The following is a 15,270-nucleotide window of genomic DNA, read 5'->3' as shown; positions in this document are numbered from 1 at the left end:
TCCAACATGCATTGCAGCCTCCTCAATACCACATAGGGGTCATTACACTGAGACCTTTGAACTTCCTTTAGAATTTGCTCTCTAGGTCTAGCGCAGTGAGTTCTTGGTTCATTTTGGTTTTGTAGAGATTCACATGGTGAGTCAGATCTACGTCTTTGAGATGTCTTCCTTACATTCAGCCTATTTCCTCATTTCATTGTTTGATTATTTATTATTTCACTCTTGTATTATTCAATAGCTTCTAGAAACTGTTGAGAAGAACCCCACCTGAGAAGTCCTGGGGCAGTGCTTAGGCCTGTTCATCATAAGAGAGCCTAAACAAGATGACCTCTTTTGGCCGAAACACTCATTCTGTAAAAGATACTATTTTCATGATTTTAGCTTTTGCTAATGTCCTGTATTATAGCCCAGCAATGCTCTTGGAAGCTTATGGCCAAAGGTCTGAACGAAAGATTTTGCAAAGAACATAAAAGACAAATCCATGTTTATTCTTGCTTTCAAATACTTGAGGAAGAGGAGCTAAGGGACCTTGACTTGAATGTGAACATCCCAGGGAAAAGACTGCGACCTACACACAATACTTGAACACTAACGTCATATGTTCCAACTTTTAACATCTAAAAAGTAGCTACATTTGGAAACTGTATTTCAGAAATGTTTCCTTTCTTTCCTCCGGTTGGGGATACCTTCATGGAACTTGGAACGTGTGCTTTTATTTAGAGTTTCTTTTACATTCTGGTCTCCTCTAGAGGTCTGTTCATGAACTCTTGAATAGCCTGGTCCAGAGGAAGCCATTTTTTGATAGATGTTTTCAAAGCTGTAATCCAGCTGCAAGAAAAAAAAAAAAACAATAGACCAAATCATTAAACCAGTCAGGCCCTTGGGAGGTAAAACATGACAAAATTCTTTAATTTATTTTCTAGTTGTTTCTCTTGGTTATTTAGTTTGGAATAAATGCGAAAAGCACACTTTATAGATTCCAGGTTGGATGAGAAGGTATAGAGATAGCTCTCTAATAAAAGCAAGGGATCTATGTAGTAGTAGAGAGGGAGATGTTGGTAAAAGGTGATCCGTGGGGCTCTTTGCTTTTAAAAGTCCTAATAGTGTTTTGCTATTGTCATTTAATTTTAAGCTTTGCTGATTAAACATACAACAAATATTGTCATATTGGAGGAAATATTTCTTTTTTAAGTGCGGTTTCTGGAACCACACTTACTCTCTAAATAATCCTCCTTGTCTTTCTCTTGCTTTCATTTTCTTGGACAATGTTTTTTTTTGAAATAGTGTTTCTAAAGGCAGGAGCTGTATTACTAGACTACCAGGATTAACAACCAGAAACGGTTACCCAGGAATATTTTCAGCAGATTATCTCAGAAACACTAATAAATGAATGTGTGCGTCTCTAACTTTGATCACTTTTGAAACTTCCTTTAGGGATAAGTGGGGATGACAAACAGCTCTAGGTTGTATCTAGCTTCTGACTTTCCAATGTTACTCTTTGAAATATTTCTCTAATGGTTCGATTTTTGTTTTTACTCTAAATGAATGCCCAACTATTGAGCCTGCTGTAACGGAGGAACCAGTAGGTTTTATCAGAGGGACTTAGATCAGTTTCAATGACCCCTGCTCCGTTGTGCTTGCTGGAGCCTTATCAACAGTATCTGCTGACCAGATGTCCAGGAAGGGAGCCATGGCAACACAGCTAGCAATAACACACCTTCTTCCTACTCCGCCACCTCTTTCAAGGGAGAGGCACAAGCAACGTTTACATAGTGGGGGAAAGACAGATGAGGTTCCCAGTCTTCTGCCTAAGTGGCTATTTTAGGGAGATCCCTAAAGTCTCACTTTTGGATTTTTTTGTGTTTAATACCTAATTTCTTAATAACTGTCCCTAGAAACTGGCTTTAGTAAGGAATTTCTTTATGGGATCTGTGGCGTTGTAATAAAAGGCCTGGAACAGTTGGGAGATTACTGTGGTGCAGGTGAGGGCAGAGATGGGGTCTAGAGGGCATGGGCATCTTGGGAAGGCTGGAGCAGTGGCTGCTGCTGAGTAGCGCCTTCCCCGCTGTGTTGTGTCTAGTGACTTCACCTCCCTTGTATTTCAGAACCATTTGAACTAAATGTTCATTTCGAATGATAGCCTGAGTTGAATACACCACGAATTAAGTTAGTTTTATGTCCTTCATGGCTTACAATAAAATCCTCAACCAAGCTAAAAATAGATAAATCAATGCAAGCGATGTGAAGAGGTCAAATGGCAGATCTATTTTTTTTTGTTTGTTTGTTTTGGCTTTGGTGTTTTTGAGGCAAAATTTCTCTGTAGCTTTGGTGCTTGTCCTGGAACTCACTCCCGACCAGGCTGGCCTCAAACTCACAGAGATCCGCCTGTCTCTGCCTCCCCAGTACTGGGATTAAAGGTGCGTACTACCACCACCTGGCATGGATTTATGTTTTACACAATTAAGATGTGCTAATACATATGATTTAAAAATATATGGATCACTTATAAATTGTAAATGGTGTATATGGGGGGATGGGAATGTTTGCTTTGCTTGGTGCTAAAGCTTAAGTTACCTATTGTCTTGACAGGCATTCTGATTACTATATTTTCATTCGTGAAACAAAGGATCTCTAGAGAAGTCTGAAGAAGGGATGAAGAAAAAAATAGTCCTGGAGAACAGTCAAAGGATGGAGTTCTCTTAAGGAGTGGAGTTGGAAAATAAAGGGATGCTCTCCTTAAAGAGACCTTGTTGAGGCTGACAGAGAGGGAGGAAGGGGAGGTCTTGGCTGACCATTTGTCCAGACTGACTCATGCCGTGGGAGGAAGCAGAGGTCTTGGCTTACCGCTGATTTTCTGTTTTATTTTCTGCACAGAAATAGAAGGTCTTGAACTCTTCGGATGGAGGTTTGAGTTCAATTACTGACTTTTCAAAGCCGTGGGTCTGTTCAGTCACCCTATAGCCTTGGAGATACAGGCCTCCTGCAGAGGGGGGAAGGAAAGAAGAAGCAGGGGTGGGGGATGGGGAGAAGTGAGAGCAGGGACAGTAAAGGATGAAAAGGTGTCAGCAAAGGTGCTAAAATTCTGTGCATGAAAAGACTGCTTGGCCAGCCGTGTCCTCACAGGTGAGGAAGCTAGCTTCAAAAGAGGCCACATATTGACTGTGTCCAGCAGCAAGACTGGTAGCAGCATCTGAACTTCTTGGTTCCATTTGTAAACGATGGATATTTATCTGTGCTTGGATAAGCTTCTTTACCAGAAAGACATAGTTTTGAAATACACTTTTCATTATCTAGGAGGAATAGCTGATACCATACCAGAAGAAAATTAAATAGTATTTCTTGGGGGCATTAAAATATACTTCTTGGAGCATGATGAAGGCTGCAGGTACTTTCTACAACCAACCCAGATTCTCCCTCTTTTTGTATACTGCAAGTCCTACCTAAAATATGAACCCATATGGCGATAAGAAAACACGAACTTGAATTAGCAAGGAGAATAGATGACTGATTATAAAAAGTAATTTGCTCACGGTCCTTTAAATCCTAAAATATTTCTTGGTCTAAATTTTGTTCCCCTTTGGGGGTTTGTAAGGATATTGATGTAGAAGATTCTGAAAGGCCAATACTCTTGTCTGTTTCTTCTACTCTGAGGTAGCCCAGATCGCTTGCAGAGACGCAGGCATTATTCGTGATAGTAGTGCTAGGATATTTAGAGATGAACTCTCTGGGTCACTTTGCTCTTATCCCCTAGCACCTCCAGCAGTGACCACAGTGCACTTCGTTACAAAAGCAACCAAGAAAATGCCACACTCTGCTTGATTGCCTCTGTGATGATGGTACGGCATCATGAAAGGAAACCTTGAGGAATGTTGACCTGGTTTCCTTTAAGTCACTCACCATCAACCTACTGTGTGAGGATGACAGGCATTTTCATTGTAAGCAGAATGAAAGATTTTACACTTTAAGAATTAGGGAGGTGTTGCTTCTTCTTGTGGAGAATGTGAGAGGTAATATTGAATTCCCTTTTTATGCTCACTTGAAAAGAGTTCATTTTGGAACTCTTGAGAAAACATTGACTTCAGAAATGGACAGATATTTTTTCTACCTTAGTTGGCCTCAGTGCTATGAAGCTCACACAATAGGATGGTATTATTCTCTGAGGTGGAGTGATGGATGAGGAGTGGATAGCAAGGAAAACAACGCATTGCAGTATTATTGGCTTACTATAAGGCGGAGGTGGATCAATGGTTTTACTGTACTTCCGGGATCTGTGGGATCCTCAGTGTAGCTTTCCTCATGTCAGAAAGAGACACTTCCCATGAACAGCCACTCCTTGTGGAAGGTGCCACCCCAGCTGTCAGCAATCCCTATCTACTCTTCTCTCTCTATTTGCTCTTTATCCTGCAGCACCTAACAGAAAAGTCAACTCACAGCACACACTCTCTTCAATGTTTGCTTCCTTTCACCCACGTCGCTCATCAGTTCTTTACTTCTTTTCAGAGTAGTATGATGTTCCATTGTATGGACATTGTATATTTTTATCTCTGTGTTCACTAATTGATGGCAGCGGAGACTTGCTTCGAGAGGGGACATCATCGTCTTCGGTGGTATAATTACGTGTGCTCCAGTAGATAGCTCCACACCCCTGCTGATGGGGGTATCAGTGGATCACCAACCAAAAGACAGGAAAGTGTGATGGGGACTTGGAGGAAAGGTGGCTGTGTTGGTATGGATGGAGGAGGATAGGAGAGGACAGAGCTGTTATCATGCTATTGCTGTGATAAAAATACATGACCAAGGACATTCATAGAACCAGGAATAGGGTATTTGGTTCCAGATGGTTATAACAGTTGGGGAGAACAGACTGACCTGTGGCTAGAGCGGAAAGCTGAGAGCATATAGCTTGAACCACAGACAAGAAACAAAGAGAGCTAATTGGGAATGGAAGTAGCTTCTGAAACCTCAAAGCCCACCCCCAGTGGTATAGTTCCTCCACCAAGGTCACATCTCCTAACCACACCCAAGCAGAACCAACAACTGGAAACCAAGTATTCAAATGCCTGAGACATAGGGGAGACACCGCATTCAGACCACCACAAAGGATATTACCAGAATATATTATATACATGTATAAAATAGTAAAAATAAATATTAATAAATAAAAATGCAAAAAAAATGTTGGTTCCTATGAACAGCAAGACCTTTAGCCATTTTCCTAGTCACTTGCAGGGCATAATAAGAGACAGTAAAGCTGGTGGCTGTAACCACAGCACCTCATTTAAGGAAATTTCTCTGGGTCTGTGCCCCTTTGTTATGTTAGTAGCAGTAACTATCAGCCCAGTCCAATATTAGTTGTAAGAATGGTGTAAGCATTATATACACTGTTTCCTGTAACAGTGCAGAGTGATCTTTCTGAGAAGTGCACACAGACCTTGATGTGATTTAGTAACATACAACAGTCAACAATTGGCTACTTCTAGCTCTTGCAAGAGAGATGAAAGGGAACAATGACAAGATCCTGCAACTTATGTAAAGGACCTTGACCAAAAGACTTTTGAAATATTCTTATTATTAGCAAGCACATGAGAGCCAGCAGTAAATTTTGCTAAAGAACAAATGCCTCTCTTGACACTTAGGCAAAGAAAGTGTTCTGGGAACCAAGAGTCTGTCTTTCCAATTCGCCCACTGCACTTTAGAGGCATATATACCTAGTTGAAAGGGTGATGTGGGTTTATTGCCTAATGCAGTTTTTACAGGAAATCAGGGCTATATTCTTTTCCACAGCTCTCCCTCTCCGCCGCCTCCTTTTCACTTTTATTTTTTCTCCGACTTATTCTCCTAAGTATTTTCTCAGCAGTGCAGACAGAAAGAAATGCCATGCCAATAAAACTACAGCTACATTCAGGGTCAGGTAATATCATGTGAGGTCTCCCAGCTCCAAAGAAAGATCAGTGGACTAAAATGAAAACCATTTAGAATATGTAAAACAGTAAAGAAACCCTGACAGGATGGGACCACAGCAGTCTGGTGTCAAGCTGGAAGCAACGAGTGGCTGGTGTGTTACAATGTAATCCAAAAGCAGTGGCTAGCTTTATATTTCTTCTCCAAGATTCTGATATAGAACTCACTAATGGAGCAGGTGTATATTCAGAGGCCAAAGGCTCTGAATACATATCAGTATTTTCCTAATAATTTTGTTTGTGGTCCAGAGATTTGAGAAATGAACATTGTTGTAGGTTCTAATATAATTGACCAAAAATTTTGTGAAGCAGTATGATATACTATATTTTTTTTTCTGTGAGAGAGAGGGAAAGGAAGGGAGAGAGAGAGACAGAGACGGAGACAGAGAGAGAGAGGGGGGTGTCAGAGGACAACCATCATGAGTCTGTTTACTCTTCTCCTTCTATCATGGTATCTGGGGTTGGAACTCAGGGCATCTGGCTTGGACCCTTATTCCCTGAGCCATCTCATTGCTGTGACCATGCTTTCAACGCAGTTGTTTAAAAAATAATCACAACTGACTACACTGATTATATGACTTAGAAACTGACTGAAAACTCTCAGCGTGAGAAACCCTGCAGTGAACGGTACTCAAGGTCTGGTCCAGGGTTATAACTGCTAGGGATCAAGGACACAGAGAGCTGTAAGTTACATTAGCACTGCGCAGAGCTCTTTTTGAGCACAGACAAAGCCAAGAATTATAGATTAGACAAGGTAAAGTGCCACTTCTTTAGTGTCTCTGGTAAGAATTAAAGATGAGCATTAGAACTCTGGTGGGGGTGTGTGATGGTTCATGTGGCCAACTTGAAGGACCCATCCATGACAGAAGCCTCTGCAGATACTGTGAAGGGTTTCTGGATTAGGTTAGGATTTTCTTGATTAGGGCTGAATTGAGAAGACTCCTCCATACATGGCAGGCACTTTTCCCAATGCTCCTGATGTGAGGAAGCAAAAGGGACATAGTTTTCTTGCCTGCTAGCTGTCACCTCTTGCTGATAAGTTGTTGCTGCTACTATTGCCGCATCTGTTGCTGCCATATTCATTGACATGAGAACATAGTTTCTTCAGCTTTCCTGTGTGGACTGAAGACCAGTAGCCCTCAAGAATCTTCCAGGCCTCCAGCAACTGACTGGGACTGAGGAGGAAACAAGTCTCATTGCCTGAGCAGCTGCTGGCCTCCTCAGTAACAAACAGGCATTGTTGGACTCTCCAGTCTGTACTCTGTTAGCCAGTCTAATAAGTTCCTTTTGATATGTATTCATATCTTGGGTCACTCCTCCAAGAAAAGAACCAAGACCTGCTGAAGTGCTTGCTGAGGGTGTAGGAGGTACAGAATGAATAGTAGAAAAAGGTAGTTATAAATTCCAGCTAGGGCCATGTGACCAATTGTAGACACGAAAATTATAATTGACATAAATATTTCTGTCATATTTTGTTAAAATGTGTTTGAACAGATATTCGTGTTTTCTTTCCTACTTATCATGTATTGTTACATCAATTACGAGAGTATCAGTGATTACTATATTTAAGTTTTGGGAAACTAACAAAATGTCCCTCAGGGGAAATTGCCACCTAATCTAAAGATTATAATTTGTTTGTAGTTGTCCATGAGATAGTTAAAATGATGGACTCATAATTATGACCTAGCTAAACCTATTATTCCTTTGTGATTGTACTTGGGATAGTTATACTATGTTAGCTATAATTATGACCTGGTTACTGTTTTCATTTGGAAATTAAGCATATCAAAAGGAGGCATGATTATGATAATATTCTAGGTTGTCAACCTAACCACCTCTGAAATTAAATAAAACCCAAGAGGCTAAATATAATTTTGAGGGATTTTTCTTAATGAAATCCTTTGAAGTGGGAAGACCCATTTTTAATCCAGAGGTGGGAAGATCTCCTTTCAATCTGGCCTATACCTGCTGGCAGCCTGTATAAAGAGCACAGAAGGAACCCTTTGCTCTTTGACTGCTTGTCCACACTCTGACTGGCAAGTTCACTCCTTCACTAAAATTAGAGCCTATTTTTCCTGTTTCTGGCATATATTGAAAGTCAACTGTGACATCCACCCTCATGGACTGAACAACTGCTGGATTTTTAGACTTTCTGTTGGTAGACAATCATTTCCAGACCATAACCTGTAAGCTAGTCTAATAAATCTCCTATAAATATAATTCATTTATAGTTGTACATGAGCTAGTTATATCATGTTAAGCATAATTATGATGTATATATATATATATATATAATTATGTAAATTCTCTTCCTCTAGTAAGCCCTGACTAATATAGAGGACAAATGTTTATAGATCTTGTTAGGGATTGTGCTGGTTTAGCAAATTAGAGTTGGCAGATTCTCCTCCAATAACCATGCTTTCATTAGCACTGACTAGTTAGCCAGATTTTCTGTTCCAGACATGGTATCTCTCTTGTTGAGCAGATACTAGGTCCAATTAGAGAGCTCTTGGCTACTGCCAAGGTATGTGTGGCATTACTGTATCTCTGGGAATTCAAAATAGACTCAGGGGTTTGGAAGCAGTTAAAAGAAAGTTCTGAGTTTGGAGCAATCTCTGAATTTGGACTTAAACACTCTCATTGTATCTATGGAAATAATCTCTTGAAAATTAGCTTGATTGATTCGGTATGACATTGATATTTTAAAATAATACTCTAAGTCAATAATGAATCTGTAGTTGTGACTGTTTTGTTTGCCTTCTTACTCTATGACCAGGCATTAAAATTTGAAGGTATAGGTTGTACAGGAACAGCCTGCTCTATTAGATCTGAAAGAGTCTGTTTATCACTTCCTAGCTATATGTTCATCTGGATCATGTCAAAAACAACTTCAGTGTGATTAAAAGAAGAATCATGCCAGTCTTCATCCAGAATGATAGGTAGAAAATGAGCCATGGAGTGATGTGAGCTTTCTATCTCTTTAAAGATCCAAGAAAACCAGAGTTGTCACTGGATTCTTGCTTCCCATTTGGCATGTCGACTGGTCTTAGCTAAGCATGAGCACTAATGCTAAAGATGGAGATCAATGGCTCAGGTTGCAGATGCTCACTACTGCTAATTAGTGAACGATCACTCAAATAGACTTCCAACCAGAAATATGACAATGATGATTGATTTTACTAAAATCTAAAGGAGAATGAGAGAATGGGGCAGATTTAATCGATGGCTATGTGGGATGTCAATACAGAAAGAGAGAGAGGAAGGATAAATATCACTGAGGATGTGTGAAAAGGCCTAAAAAAAGTCATATTGAGCATTTGTCTCAAATTATAGATAAGACATATCTGTGTATATGTATTTTTGGTCAGTGAATGTACTGGGTAGTTTTACGTCAATTTGAAACAAGTGTAAGTCATCTGAAAGGAGGGAACTTCTATTAAGAAGATGCCTTCATAGACAGCCCCTGTTCCCACTGCTAGAATTCCCACAAGAGGACCAAACTACACAACTAAAACACATATAGAGAGTGCCTAGGTCAGTCTCTTGCATGCTTCCTGGTAGTCAGTTTAGATACTGTTATCCCCTGTGAGTTAGTGTGTTTTGTGAGTTTTCTTGTTGTGTCCTTGACCTCTTGAACTCCCACAATCCTTTCTCCCCCCCCCCCCTCTGAACTCTGCCTAATGTTCTGCTGTGTGTCTGCATCTCTTTCCATCAGTTACTGGCTTTTGGGATACTATTCTTCATACTGAGAAGGAGTGGATTGAGTGGTAGGAGCAGAGGAGAGGTGGGGGAATGAACTTGGAGGAGAGGAGGGATGGGAAACTGAAGCCAGGATGTAAGATAAATAAATAAAATTATTTAAAAAGAGAAAGTAGGCCCATACATTGAAAATGTCATGAAGTCTGTAGGGTATTTTCTGAATTAGAGATCAATGGGAAAGCCCAGTTCATTGTGGGTTGTGCCATCCCTGGGCGGGTAGTCCTGGGTTCTATACGAAAGCAGGTTTAGTAAGCCATGATGACTAAACCAGTGGCCTCTGCATCAACTCCTGCTTCCAGGTTTCAGCCCTGTTTGAGCTCCTGTTCTGACTTCCTTCAAAGAGGACTAGAAATATAGAAGTGTAACCCAAACTAAGGCAAATGAAGTTAAGTCACTTTAGGTGATAATGTTCCTCTTGAGAACCATAGAGTGTCTAGCAAAAAAAAAAAAAAAAAATCACCAGGTATGAAAAGTCTCCTCTTGAATTGTTGGTTAGAGGATTCCAAGAGACTCCCCAAACAATATTGGCTATTGCTGCTGCCCTTTGTTGCTTTCCAGAAATTGAAAGTAAGTCCATATTACTAAAAACACCATGAGCTTTGGATATAGAATTTGAACGGGATCTGCTCTGAAAGACTCCTTCTCTAGGATTAATCTTTATAGTACAAGAAGATGCTGTAAAATCTGGAAGTGGAGGGAAGTAATCGATAGTTCTATCCAGTTGTGACATTTGTGAACCCCAACAATGACCAAGAATGTCAAGATATCCCTAAAAGTGCAATAGGGGCACTCATATCACAGCAGTATAACTGGACGTAAGACCTGCACAAGAGGGAAATCTTGTCTGGTACAAGAAACCTAGCCAATTCCCCAGGGGTAGTGAGGCCACAGATCTTAAAGAAGAACCTACTACCATCACTTCAGTAAACAAGTATAATTATGGATTGCATTCTAAAGCTTATACTTACACCCACAGATAAGTACAGCTCTCCGCGTTTACCAAAGAAGATTCTCTTTGCAGCAGAGTGAAACCACAACTTGTCAACATGTAGAGGATAATTAATCATGGCGTGCCAAGCCCTAGTAGATCTGTCTACAATATAAGCCCTACACCAGAGGCTCAGACAACATTATGGAGGAGAGGGCAGCAAGGTTTTAAGAGCTAGAGGAGAGGGAATTCTGTTGTGACATCTTGTTTCCTAGAAAGGAATGGGTTACTTCACTCATGATACCTCCACAATATGGCTGCCCAAATAGTACCTGCAAGGTGGTTAATACCAATAGACATCCTAATGTGGAAGGGGGCATTTCACTGCTACACAAAGAGCTAGAGACTTTGGCAAACTGAACTAAACTAAAGTAACTAAAGACTGATGAGAGAAGGAAAATTAGTCTTCACCAGGAATTAAATCTTAGTTGGTTATTCAATGCCATTGGTCAGCCCTCATATCACACACACACATGCACACGCACACACACACCTAAAAATACTCAGCTTTTTATGTGCTTATATCTATGTAGCAGAAATAATAAAAGAAAAAAGGGCCATTGGTTTGAGAGGAAGTAATGGGGTCATGGGAGAGATTGAAGGAAGGAGAAGGAAAAGGGAGAATGCTATAACTGTATTTCAATTAAAATTTTGAAATAAATAAAAAAGACTTTTTTCTTAAAATACAGAAAAACTCTTTTATAAATTTCAGGTATAATTATTTTTATTATTCACATGATCTTTTAATAGGTATATCTTTTAAAGAGACTGTGTATTTCATTTAAAATGTATATATGTTGTGGGATATTTGTACACTTTGTGAAAATGTATTGCTGTGATTGTTGAAATAAGAAAGCCAAATGGCCAATACCTAGGCAGGAGAAATAAGTGGGATTTCAAAGGAGAAAAAAGAGAAGATGAGTGAGAGATGCTAGGGTACTCAAAGAGGAAACAGGAGGTAAAAGATAGAAGAGAGGTAATGCCATATAAGAGAATGTAGATTTATATAAATGGGTTAATGTAAGCTATAAGAGCTAGTTAGGAACAAGCCTAAGCTATAGGTCAAGCTTTCATAATTAATAAGAAGTTTCCATATCATTATTTGTGATCTGGTGGCCCAAATAAATATCCAACAACATATGGTACTATATGTGGAACTCGAATATACACATAGGGTCAGGACTTCAAATAAGCCCTGGACTTTCCCACCACAAAGAAACTGGACAACAAATAATACAACAAACTCTCCTAGGATTTGACCATTATCCCAATTTTCTCAAGATTCCTAAAGATGCCATCATCCCCAGACAACAGGAAGTAGTCTATAGAACACAACATTCACATTCCCAAGAGGTGGGGTGGGTGGTTTTTGTTATTCAGTAAATTATGGATGTTTATCATCATGTAGAGAGGTTGGTTGCAAGTTGCTGTTGAACATGTTTAGGGGAAAAGCTGAACAAAGATTAAATTTAGGGATCACTTCCTGAAGGGAAAAGGCAGGCATAGAATGATGGGATAAAGGGTGAATTGATAAGTCTACTTTTGAACAACTACTAGTCTCAAATATTTTACATTGGTATAGATTTTTATATATTGAAACAAATTTAAGATTATGTTTGCTATACTGTCTATATATTTTTATTTTTATTTAAGGTATTGTGCTTATTCATTTATTTAAAAATGTAATGTAAAATTCTATTCCTTGAAATCTATTAAGGATAATTAAGAAGTACAGGTTAGTCATTAATTATTTATAATAATCAAACTTGTAGTCATGTTAGATATCTTTCCAAGGTTGAACAGAGATATAGTTTAGATAGATAGGTCATCTTCAAACACTTCAGAGGCCTACAGAATATAATATTTACAATGTTTAAATAACCTAATGTTTTTCATGACAGCGAGTCATGTCTTCTACTGGAACCACCAATTTACCTAAAAAAAAAAAGATCATGTGCATAGAAGAACCTCCATATGGAATTTGTTTCCAATGTGGAAAAGTTAGTTATTTCAGCAAGAAACTACTCTTGCCTCAACTGTTGATAGTATGCTGTTCAAACTGAACAAGTAGGACAGAAATAAAAGTGACTGCCAAGCCTTGCCAAGACAAGGTACAAAAGTCATTCAAAATTCCTGCTTCATAGAAAAATATGTCAGATAATCTAGGCCTGTAGGTCAAAGAGGGATGTACCAATATTGGGTGGCTGTCCAGGCAGTCAGATGCTCTATCATTTCTATAATTTTGAAAGTTGCTTTCTATCTACTTTATGTTTACTCAGGTAATATTATTTCCTTCTTGGGTCTCTGATGGGGATTTAAGACTAGATAGCATATAGTAGTCCTTGTTACCTATAAAGTTTATAAGGTTTAGGAGCATAAAAGCTTAATTAGTCTAACATAATGTTTTGAGGTTTAAAAAGATAGTTTTATGATAGTAGTACAAGTTATGATATAAAATGGTTTAGGTATAAAATGATAAATTTATCAAGCTAGGATAAAAATAGAGTATTTTCTCTGAATTTTCCAAATACAAATGAACAGGACATTGTAAATGTAATTCTTACTTGACAATTATTATTGTATATAATTATACTATATTAGTTAAAACCTTTCCTTTTCATTTTGACAAAAAGGAGGAAATGTTGTGGGATATTTATACACTGTGTGAAAGTGTATTGATGTGATTGTTGTAGTAAAAAGCTGAATGGCCAATAGCTAGGCAGGAGGATAAGGTGGGATTTCCAAGGAGAGAAAAGTGAGGAGGAAGAATTTAGGTATTCAAGAGATGCCAGGAGATCAGAGAGGAAAAAGGAGGTACAAGATGGACAAGAGATAATGCCACATGATTGATTGTAGATTAATATAAATGGGTTAATTTAAATTATGAGAGCTAGCAGGAATAAGCCTAAGCCATAGGCTTAGCTTCCATAATTAATAAGAAGTCTCCATATCATTATTTGTGATTTGGTGGCCCAAACAAAAACCTAGCTACATATATAACTTCATAGGAGTGTAAAGTAATTCTATGATACATGATGTAAAATGTATGGGAGCAGCTTTTTATATTCAGATCACTAAATGTAGAGCTAATGCTATTTCAATAACAATGGCTTAGTCTTCACAGCATTCTTATATAATAGGCAGATGTTATTTTCACATTTTATATGAAATGTAAATTGTGCGAAGTTGAGCAAACAGACCACAAAAAACCAGCCAAACAAAAAACCAAAATGAAAACCACCACCACCAACAATAACAACAACAACAACAAAATCAGACTGCCAACATCTAAGTTGGAATACTTTGGGGAAAAGATGGTGGTGTTTCTAACCCAAGAAAATGAGTAGCATTCCTTTTGAAAAGAATCAGTGACCCAGAGAATGAGGAGTTTGTGGTTTATCTTCTAAACAGCAAGCGCAAGGCCTTGAGGCTACAACCCCTCTTCTGTGGAGTATCCATGAAACACTCACACAGGGCCTGCCAAAAGTTCAGTAAAGCTAAAGTGTTCTTCCCAGGATTGCCATCATAATTCCAAATGACATTGACGCCTTACCTGACGCCTGAGTAGAGCGAATGCTAGAATAGAAATACAAGCAGCCGTCCTTCAGAATGCAATAGTGTTGGAGCCACACCCCTGTGCTTCTCTCCAGCTGGTGCAGAAGGCCCAGACACTCAGGATGCTTGATAGCGAGAGGTGGGAGGCTGCTGTTGTGCAGGGTAACATCTTCCCAGACGTGGCTCTGCAGGTGGAGCACAGCGATATGCAGGTCAACATCCTGCACCAGATGCCTTTGGCCCACCACACAGCAGCGATGTGGGGATAAATCTATTTGTCCTTAGGGAGCCACTGCCTTAAACATTTCTATTGGTAATATAATCTCACTGCTTGGGTCACAGTCAGATTATCCTTTGCCTCTAGGTAACACCCTCTTCTCTTTGGTTCCATTGTATCCTAAAGGAAACAAGAGTATCAGCCAACGAACAGGAGATTGGGACTAGAGAGCCAATTTGCTGATGTGTTCTTTGTAAAGTGCATCCTGATAGGGGGCTCCTCACATCACATTGCTCTCTGAGGCTAGATTCTGGAATGTCCACTATGAATAATAGCAGCTCCTGGTTCATGCTTTTCTTTATCTGAACCCTGACTTGTGCAAATCAAATACTCCAAACCAGCCCTAGCCTTGGGCTCACACGATCATCGATGTGGAAGACTGATGATAAATGGAGACCCTCTACCCTGGAGGGCAGCCCTCAGTCCCCTGGCCTGGGAAACAGGCTCTTTCTGAGAACTCTGACCCACAGTTAGGGGCACTGCGCTTTATCTCTTCGTCAGAACCGGCCTGCGCTTGCCAATTTCTCTGTTCCATTTTGGCTTTGCCCTTTAGTTTTAGCAAGGCAGTGAAAAGATAACAGAATACAGGCAGGGCTTGCGGTATTCTGTGCTGTGAAGAGGGAGCCTGCTGGGAGTTTGGCTGTTCATTTTTTTTTCTTCACTTGCTACAGACACTCTCGGTGCATTAGCAGAATAGATAGCTCTTAAAAGTGTCCAGACTCATTAGGGTG

The 15,270-nt window shown here is 39.5% G+C and overlaps 1 protein-coding gene across 1 annotated transcript in view; it reads right to left on the bottom strand.

Moving 5' to 3' along the window:
• Positions 1–728: 728 nt before the first annotated feature.
• Positions 729–15,270, bottom strand: part of LOC142836811 (uncharacterized) — a 107,717-nt gene continuing 93,175 nt past the window's right edge. The window contains exons 10-12 of the mRNA XM_075951422.1: positions 14,261–14,447; positions 2,845–2,980; positions 729–828 (exon numbers count right to left, since the gene is read on the bottom strand). Of these exons, the coding sequence (XP_075807537.1) occupies positions 729–828; positions 2,845–2,980; positions 14,261–14,447 (423 nt within the window). The remainder of the gene's footprint in view (positions 829–2,844; positions 2,981–14,260; positions 14,448–15,270) is intronic.

The sequence above is a fragment of the Microtus pennsylvanicus genome, chromosome 17, assembly GCF_037038515.1.
Source record: "Microtus pennsylvanicus isolate mMicPen1 chromosome 17, mMicPen1.hap1, whole genome shotgun sequence".
Lineage (NCBI taxonomy): Eukaryota > Metazoa > Chordata > Mammalia > Rodentia > Cricetidae > Microtus > Microtus pennsylvanicus.
This window is presented reverse-complemented; position numbering and strand designations above follow the sequence as displayed.